Source organism: Clytia hemisphaerica, unplaced genomic scaffold (genome assembly GCF_902728285.1).
Source record: "Clytia hemisphaerica strain Z4C2 unplaced genomic scaffold, Clytia hemisphaerica genome assembly, whole genome shotgun sequence".
Classification (NCBI taxonomy): domain Eukaryota; kingdom Metazoa; phylum Cnidaria; class Hydrozoa; order Leptothecata; family Clytiidae; genus Clytia; species Clytia hemisphaerica.
This window is the reverse complement of record NW_027104114.1, coordinates 102,274-111,902: the sequence shown is the minus strand read 5'-3', so window position 1 is coordinate 111,902 and position 9,629 is coordinate 102,274. Positions and strand designations below refer to the sequence as shown.

Here is a 9,629-nt window from a genome sequence, read left to right as displayed (position 1 = left end):
ATCTTCTTTGTATGAAGTCATCAAGTTTACTCTCATTCTTCATTTATTTGTTTGTTTGTTTTACAGTAGTGAAGAAATCATTACAATAAAAAGAAATCTTGATGAAAAATAAAATGTCTGAACGAGAGCAGATTTGTTGCTTGGTGGAGAATGGTGAAAGGTGTAAGAAACAATCTGGCAATGCTAGTTTCAATTTTCGTGTTCAGAAGTTGGTGGAACAAAGAAAATTGAAGTTCTCATTGGATTCTAACGTAAGTATTGTACTTGATACAAATCAATTTTTTGTTTCATTCTTTTAGTGAAATTTTCTTTTCCGGGCGAAATTCTTCCAAAAGGTATGTAAATTATCTTGGGTGTATTAGTCCTGTCACGTCTTTGAAAAAGAGTGGCGTTAACGTTGGATAAATATGTCTCGTTGTGTTAAGGGGTCAAATGTAAATTTGCAACGAAATTTTTATCACCTTTCAAACGTGATAGGTGAAGCACACATACATTTGTGATTACCACAAGAACATCATACAAAAAGCAAGAAACAAAAGAAAAAGGAAAGATTCAGATGAAGAAAATGATTATCCAGAGGTTTGTTACTCTATCTCTTTTGAAACAGCATTTTACTAGTAGTCTCTATGGCATGTGTATGTCCCTCATCAACTAAAACATCTCGTATCCCGTGTAAATAATATTTTTAACTAGCTTGGATGATGAATATAAAAATGCCCTGAGAGGAACATTTCGATGAAGAGGGAAATACAAAAGAATCTCTTTCTTTTATAAGCATACGGGAAAATCGGGTCGAGGCTCAATATGCTTAGCAAAATCTCATTTTCAGCCTTAATTTATGCTTATTTACATGCTTAGACTTCGATTTGTTGATTTTCTTTGGGTTCAAGAAAATTTTGTATTTTTAAGTTGGAACATTGATTCGGCTCAAAGAATGAAAGTTTTCTTTGAAATTTGGCGCTGCAGGTGAAAATCTTTGGTCCAAGAAAGCTCAAACAGCTTTAAAAGCAGCCCTAAAAAGGTCAGCGTTTTATAAAAGCTGCACAAATTTTTTGCATTTCATGCTTAGCATGATTCTTATTTTTTTGCCGAATTTGAGCCTAAGTATGCTTATAACGTTATGCTTATAAAGAAATTAAAGTGTATGACAAAAAAGGGACGAACTTTTAAAGAACGAATTGAAAAAAGCACTTCAGGAGTCAAACTATGCATGGAAATGGGAGGGGGTTTATTTTACTCAAAAGCGTAAATCTCTTCCCTTCCCTTTATATGACGTAAAATTTTGAGCCTAAGATCATGTTTCCCACCTTTTCACTGCAAACTATCTTGTAGATGTTTGGAGTATTTTTCCTGAGCAAGCTTCCCAAAAACAAGGCCCCCATCCTTATATAATTGTTTACAAGACAAAAGAAGTGATAGTTGTTTCAACTTTGTTCTAAACGAGAGAATTATCATAGAATTATACAACTCTGAGAAAGAAATACCTCATCAAATGATTTATTTTATAAACATTTCGATTGAGGTTAATCCGTCGACCATCATTTTTGACAACTCACTAAAAAGGGAAAGTACAAAAATTCTAATTTTTTAATCCGATTAAAGCAGATAAACTTGAAACATGGAATAACACTTAAACCTACTCTGTCAATTTACAAATAAACCCAGGTTACTGAGGCTTTAAAAACTAGACTTGTATCTCCAATACATCTAAATATTTATTTTTTGAAACTCTTTTACCTCCTCGATAGCCACAACAAAACTTAAAAACCATCATAATAAATATGCATAAAATGACGATTGCCTTTTTGAATGGTTTATCTACAAAATTGACCGATTACTGGGTTACCAGACCTCAACAAATGATTATAGATGACAATCGGTTGCACTCCTATCGTGAATTTTTGATATTTTTTGGCTACAAAATATTAAGTGGTAAAAAGTTAGAGGAGGAGTCCTTTTTTTTAAGTGGTGGCAAAATGGATGACATCATCAGGGGGTAAAAAACGTTAGAAATTCTCTAAATTATTACAAAGTGTGTCAGATGTTATTACAAAGTGCGTCAGCTTTTTTGTATTACAAAGTGCGTCAGGTGTTATTACAAAGTGCGTCAGTTTTTGGTATTACAAAGTGCGTTAGGTCGTTTATTACAAAGTGCGTCAGGTATTACAAAGTGCGTTAAGGTGTATTACAAAGTGCGTCAGGTATTGCAAAGTGTGGCGTTTATTACAAAGTGCGGCGTTTATTACAAAGTGCGTTAGTACAGGGGGCACTGTGTTGGGAAGTATGCCAGACATTGTATATGTAAGGATGACGTTGCTCAGATGAACAAAACACTCGCGAGAGCACATCATTCTATTCCGCTTGTCGCCGAATACGCCATGACTCTGTTGTTTTGCGAGCACAGGGTGAATAATGTCTGAAAATAATAGGTATCCATCCCTTGAGATGGTCCATGCTCTCCGCATCAACGGAATCATCCTTCCTTCCAATAAGCTCTACGCAAGTATAAATTTAACGTAATTTGCTTTGTTTTCGGTTTTATGTTCAGGTCGACTTATCTCAATTACCCGTTGGAACTTTACGGCGGTACAAACGACATTATCGCATTCCAACACGCCCTGGGATGAGCAAATCCATGCTTATTGATGTAAGTATATGAATGCCATACAAGTTGGAACTAAAAGATTAGAGTTTTTTCAATCATTTTATCTGGACTGTGAAAATTATTTCTCCAAACTCTGAAAGTCTTACAAAAATTGGAGTACAAATTAAGTGTTATATTTTAATAGACAGGTACGAGCCGGGAAGTATCTTATCCATTTGGTGGACTAACTTTCTTGGGGTTTTTCTTGTTCCTTATGGTAATGAAAATATTTTAAGCTTCTGGGCCACCTGGATTTCTCACCTGGGTATCCATAATGGCGGATTTTTGGTCATGTGACCCCCGTAGGCAAAACTGAAAATTTTTCCGACCCAAATATAGGCATATCATATATCAATCGATCGGAAATTTGATACTGATTAATTTTAAGATATAAAGTTGGGTCTGAAAACCTTCCTATCTCGAGATATAAATCACTTTCGTTTTCTCAGGTTTGGCTGCAGTTGTAGGCGGACATTCATGGAGTGAAGCAATTCTTTTAGTCATATCTCAAGAAATATGCTTTTAAACATATCAAAACTTTATGTGCTCCTAGAAAAGGCATTGAAAATTGTTTGTGCAAATTTTCAATAAGTTTGCAGTAAAAATGTGTATTTTACAGACCAGAGTACAATTTCCTTACCGTCCAAATAGATCTTTTTTTCTTAAAATTGGCCTTTTTGTCTGAAATGAATGAATGAAATGATTCTTAATAAGGTTTAGAGCCACTTAATTCTGCATATTATACTCAGAGAGGTACTTGGGGAATATATAAGGGATAAATGTGTCCGGTCAGCACTTTATAAACATGTTTTTTTGGTAAGATTTTATCTCAAAAACGGTGAAATTTCCAAGCTAATATTCAAAGATTTGACTAAGTCTCTCATTGTATCTCGACATTAAACGAAGTTGAACCTTATTCCTTAGTTTGACACATGCAAAGAATTAAGAAAACATGTAAATCGTTGTGTGTATTTTACAGACCATAATTAAGTGCTTCTAGGTGGTTATATTGCTCTAAGCTGTTTAGACTTACTACGGAAAAACCCGAGCCGGAGAATTTTACTGAGGATAATCCGTCAAGATCCTCTAATTCCTATATCTTTATTATTCATGCATGTAACGAGAAATCTGTGTAACCTGCCTTTGAGACTTCGAGAAGTGCTTAAAACATGCAGAACTGCATAGCATAAAATTTTGATAAAATTAGTCTGGCTTTGAAACCAGTAAGCCTGGATAGCCTTGTATGCGCGAGACGTCAGACTTTGAATTATTTTCCTAAAAAAGAACAAAACCCCAAACTTTTTATTTCTTGCAAGCTTGCTAGACACTAGCAAGACACTAGCACAGATTTGTCGCTCAGTCGTTGAACGGCCTGTAGAGTTTCTGTCCACCCAACGACCCTCACATGGTATAGGTTGGCCCTAGCAAAGTAGCATTTACTTTTCATTAAGTGAAACACAGCACCGAGTTGGAGTTAGTCCTGATCTCCTAGACGACGGTCAATACTTGGTACACTACTGCGCCTTCACATGGGATAAATCATAACTGGACATCTATCTTCCATTGTGTCTTTGAAGCGAGCTTCGTTGCCGCCTGTATTTTAAAATTGGTATAAAAAATCCGACGATATTCCTTCACAATGCTATTTCCTTGAATTACTTACGTAAAATGATTGATAGATAGCTTGATAGCTTGGAAATCTATATATTAAAACGCTAAAACGTGTGTGTTTACAACGTTTTGTAAAAAGTTTTCGAAAGTCTAACAAAGCTCTACAAAGCTTCCTCTTCATGGCGTTGAACTTTTTTCTCCTTTCTTTTATAAAATCAAAATCTTATCATCAATCGGCAGCTATCTTTCGTTCGTTAGGGTTTTTTAGATATATAGTGATTTGCTGGATTGGGACACGCAGCGTGCGACACTGCACACACGGCTAGTTACTCTTAAGTCACAAAATAATTGTTTTCAAATTTTTATACGCTGAAATGGAGAATTTCAACTGCGTGTATACTTTTGAATCACTTTTATCATTCCAATTAGTTTTTTTATTGGCTTGAAAAAAAAAGTATGCCAAAGTTGAGGGCCTGTGTCATATAACCTGATAACAGCTGTTCATAATTTTCTTACGCGCACGGTAAACCTCTAAAGGTGCTTGAAAATTATACATCTGAGGGAAATAGTCCTACCGCGGAAAATTTTACAACAAGAATCTAGTTGTCCGCCAGAAAGTCAAAAACTGATACGGCGCCCTATTCATAAACACAATCACGCAACTTTGTTGTCATCCCCAGTCCTTTTAGACGAACGCGGTCCTTACGATTTCAAGATTGCATATTCGTCAGATTGTATGTTTTCACCCATCCCTTTAGAGCTTCAGCGTGGTGGGCAGAAAACCATCACAATCTGATCTCAGGTTAGTGTCATAAGAATATCATAATTTGAATCCTATACTCTCAATCCTATATACTCGATATTATTTCATACTTTTCAGTCAAAATTTATAAATATTCGTCGGAGTTTTGACAAATGACGATGATTTCGCATCTGTTATCTTTGTTATGATATGGATAAAAGACTTGAGAAGAATAGAACAACAGAGACTTTTGTCGTTGTTTTGACGTTGTTAGCAAGGTATTCCAGAGGTAGATCATCAAGATTTATTGTTTCGTTTTATGTTTTAACGAGGCGGCAACGAAGCTAGCAGTGCTTTCTACAAAAAATACGAAGGAGAAGGATGTCCAGTCGTTTATGTTCATGTTCGGACGAAGCCACAGAGACCAGACAATTCTAAAACTTTAAAACCTCATGAAGGGAAAGGAAAATGGGATCACCATCAGCAAGCCATGTCCGAAACAACTAAGAATTTTAAAATCAAGATTTCTTAATATTATACTTAGATTTTTGTAAGAAAACGAGGATAATTTTGACATGTACCTTGAGAGAAGCGTTATTTTAATCGACAATAACTTCTTGAAAGCACTTTTAGTTAAAATTCTTAGAGTCTGGCTTCTTCAACTGGCTGAAGGCGTTGTGTTGCATTCATGTAGTTAAAGCGGATATACAATGATGCATTGAACCATTATACACCTCTTATAATTGTAACAGTAACCAGCATAGCCCCAAGCAGGTTCACAGATATAGCTCCATCACTAGGCTTCCATTGCAATGGCCTAGGCTTATCGCCTCTCGAAGCCATATTGTGCCGACGTTTTGTGGCCCTATAGACAACACAGATTCTAAGCCCTCTAAATCTCGTTTCATGCATGAATAATAAAGATAAAGGAATTGGCGCATTTTGACGGATTAACTCAGTAAATTCTCAAGTTTGGGTATTTCTGTAGTAATCCAAAGCGTTTTAGGACAAGACAAGCTCCTAGAAGCACTTAAATCTGGTCTGTAAAATACACACTGTAACGATTTACGTTATTCATAATTCTTTGCATTAGGCAATCTAAAGAACAGAAGGTTCTCGTTTTATGTTGAGATGCAATGAGAGAATTTTCATTAATTGTTTGGAAATTTCACCGTTTTCGGGATCATGTCTTACCGTAAATCATGCTTATAAAGTGCTGACCGGACACATTTAGCCCTTATTTTGTTGCTAAGTACCCCTCTGAGTGAGATTACGAAGAAGTGATTGGCTCTAAACCTTATTGGGAAACATTTCGATCATTCATTTCAGACAAAAAGGCCAATTTCGAGAGAAAAAAATCTTTTTTCGACGGTAAGGAAATTGTACTCTGGTCTGTAAAATACACGTTTTTACTGCAAACTTATTGAAAATTTGCACAAACAATTTCAATGTCTTTTCTAGGAGCACATAAAGTTTTGATATGTTTAAAAGCATATTTCTTGAGATATGACTAAAAGAATTGCCTCACTCCATGAAAGCCCGCCTACAACCTGCAGCCAAACCTGAGAAAACGAAAGTTATTTATATCTCGAGATAAGAAAGTTTTCAGACCCAACTTTATATCTTAAAATTAATCAGTATCAAATTTCCGATCGATTGATATATGATATGCCTATATTTGAGTTGGGAAGATTTTCAGTTTTGCCTACGGGGGTCACATGACCAAAAATCCGCCATTATGGATACCCATGTGAGAAATCCAGGTGGCCCAGAAGCTTAAAATATTCTTATTGCCATAAGGAACAAGAAAAATCCCAAGAAAGTTAGTCCACCAAATGGATAAGATACTTCCCGGCTCGTACCTGTCTATAAGGCAAATTCGAGATGCGTGGCTCACTTTGAAAATTCCTTGTCAAGCAGTCAGTTCTATCGTCATTATCTATTTGTAATCTTTCTTTAACGCGAACATGCTTTCGCTCATCAACCTTAAAAACCTCTCCATTCTTTCCAATAGAACATCCATAAACACTTTCGAACGATATCCGTACCGGAAAGAGAAACAATCACTTATTTCATTTACATGGTCAAAACGTACAAAAGCAAGCTGGATCAAAGACCAGCTGATGCCGTTATCTAGATTCTTCAGTTGACCAAAGGATTGTTTTGAGATTCTGCATCAAGTTATTGGGGTTGGACATCGATTTTGGACTTTTCTTTTGTGTACTACGATTGAGATGAATATACGACTGCACTGCCTCAGTGCCTCGTTGGTACCTTTTTAAGCACTTGTGTTTTAGATGATGATGTAGCCAGCTCCCGTGTGGTTTTTAATGAGTTTTCTATTAGAAAAATCCACCGAATTTTGCTTTGGACAGGTTTTCAGTTTTTAGATTTTAACTGACAGGAAATTTTATAGTCTGAATCGTAGAACTCTACAAAACCGTAGGTTGTATAAGGAGCACCATAAATACGTTAGAGGATGCCAACACCCTTACCTAGGAATTTTATAATTTATAGTATCTCTTCATTCCTGAATATTGTATATAGTTGCATTAGGACATGATGAATGCAAAAGCTTGAATAGTTTGAGTAAAATTATTGCATTGACAAGATCATATAAATTAATTTCAATTTTCGGAAATTTTTTATCAGATCCATGAAGGGGGCCCCCCACGAACTCATCGCTCAAAAAGAGCACAAGCCAATACCTTTGGCTTTTTTGATGTTCTTTCAACTACGTCAATCAGTTGAAATATAGAATTTTGGAAACGAGATCACTCCGTCATTTTGTTTTAAATTGAGGTCTTGCAAAAAGATAATTATTGTGTGTAATTTATGATTTTTTTTTTCAATTGTAAAATTTTTAGTGGCCTTTGTGAGACAAAAGAAAAGAAAGAAGCAAAATGGCTGTGTAAAGGTCAATTTTGGACGTCCACTTTTGTCAATGAGTCATTCCTAGAATTAAGCTCACTTTTTTATAAGGAACTTGAGGCTGAAAATTATGGTTCCAAAAATAAGCTTAATAAGGAATTGTTAAAGAACTGGTCAGGCTGAGAATAAGAAAACAAGTTAAGGAACAGAGAGGACAACATTCAATAAACATCTTTTTTATTTGTTATACTTTATACATAAGTTACATACATACTTAGCAAATCCAATCTTCACAGCTAAGTAAATAAGGAACTCGATAGCTGAAATCTTCTGGAAAAATAAGGAACTCCAGGCTCGGAGCAAAGTTAAGGTTCCTTATATAAAAAAACGTGTATTGGGAAATGAGTTCCGCAAAACTGATAGTGCTTTTTTTATTATGAAGATTTTGCCAGGCATTTGTAAAGAAATCGACACGAAATTTTGATTTTTTTTATTATTTTAATTAAAGTTTTCCTTTTGAATGGAGGAAAAGGTTTTACTCTCAAAGCTATTTGATGAGAGACACTTATATTTGACATAATGGCGCTGTAAGGGAGCTGACCCTTTCCGATTTTTTAACTACGGAAAACTTTTGTGGAACTTTTAATGTTCGAGTTAAATGACTTTTCCTCTTTTTTGATTATCCTCGACCATCATTTTGTTTTTAATGATTGATCAGTGTAAAATCTAAAAATTTCGTTGTGGTCTATGTATAATGCATTTTAGATGGTTCACTCCCCTATTCGAATTTGACGCTTTGTTATTTGTTCACGTTTTTAATTTTAAGCATACATTTATGGACGCAAATCAAACAGAAATTGAACCTCGCACTTGCTAATTTTTGAAGTCGATTTGCTGATTAAACAATAATGTAAACTCATCAGTCATCAAATAACTACCGACTTCGAATTTTCGAAAAATAAACATATATATTAACAGACATTTTTCATGTTTGAAGTTCCTAAAGCATAAATGCCTTAAATAGAATACGCTTATAAAAAACATTCTCATCGGGAAAGTCCCTTTTGTAATAAGATTGTTAGATTGTTAATTAATGTAAGCAATGTAGGATGTAAATTGAGCTTGACGCAACCCTATTCGTAGAACAGAGCATTTACTAAATAGACGACATGTATGGTAGCGACTGTGCTGTTCCTGTTGCTGCTGATAAACGGAGAGGTGGACCAAATGAGGAGCTTGTCAGAAGAGAGAGCAAATCCCTTTTAGGTTTGTAACTTGTTTTATTTTTGTCTTGATAGCCCGTTATTCTTGTTACTCTTGCATTGAAGATACTCTATCACTTGGCGAGGCAAATTTGTTTCGAAAGCTAAATTTAAAAAACTGGGCTTTTTGTTTATACCGACAACAAGAAATGACCAGTTGGAGCCTTTCAATATTTCATGTCCTACCAGGTCATTTTATGAGTTTGGTCCCTCATATTTCACTCTTGTCTTTAAATAATCTTCAAATTCAAAAATGCAGAAACGAGCAGAAGCCTATAAGTTAAAGAAAAGGTTTTCACATAGCGGTGAGTAAATTGTTAAAAATTCTTAACCAAGTCTGTTCCTTTTTTTTATTTAGAAGCATGTTTATGAGTAACGAGATTTCTATTATGAAAGTAGTTTGGATAAGTAAAGAATGCAGTACAAGGAGAAGGATTATATATAATTTGACTATTTTATAATTGGTTGGTAATTAAAAAACGGGAGTTAGCTGTTCAGT

General features: G+C 35.1%; 1 protein-coding gene across 1 annotated transcript; it reads left to right on the top strand.

Annotated features, from left to right (window-relative positions):
- The first annotated feature begins 60 nt into the window (after positions 1-60).
- Positions 61-7,926, top strand: LOC136813359 (histone deacetylase complex subunit SAP30L-like). Its single transcript, XM_067069868.1, has 4 exons — positions 61-251; positions 478-579; positions 2,549-2,647; positions 7,012-7,926. Exons 1-4 carry the CDS (start codon positions 102-104, stop codon positions 7,132-7,134), a joined length of 474 nt encoding a protein of 157 aa, XP_066925969.1. The 5' UTR covers positions 61-101; the 3' UTR covers positions 7,135-7,926.
- Positions 7,927-9,629: the final 1,703 nt, after the last annotated feature.

Coding starts and splice junctions, on each gene's coding strand:
- LOC136813359 (XM_067069868.1), top strand. CDS start 102: ATGAAAAATAAAATGTCTGAACGAGAGCAGATTTGTTGCTTGGTGGAG. Junction 252..477: donor AGTTCTCATTGGATTCTAAC/GTAAGTATTGTA, acceptor CAAACGTGATAG/GTGAAGCACACATACATTTG. Junction 2,648..7,011: donor GCAAATCCATGCTTATTGAT/GTAAGTATATGA, acceptor TCTTTCCAATAG/AACATCCATAAACACTTTCG.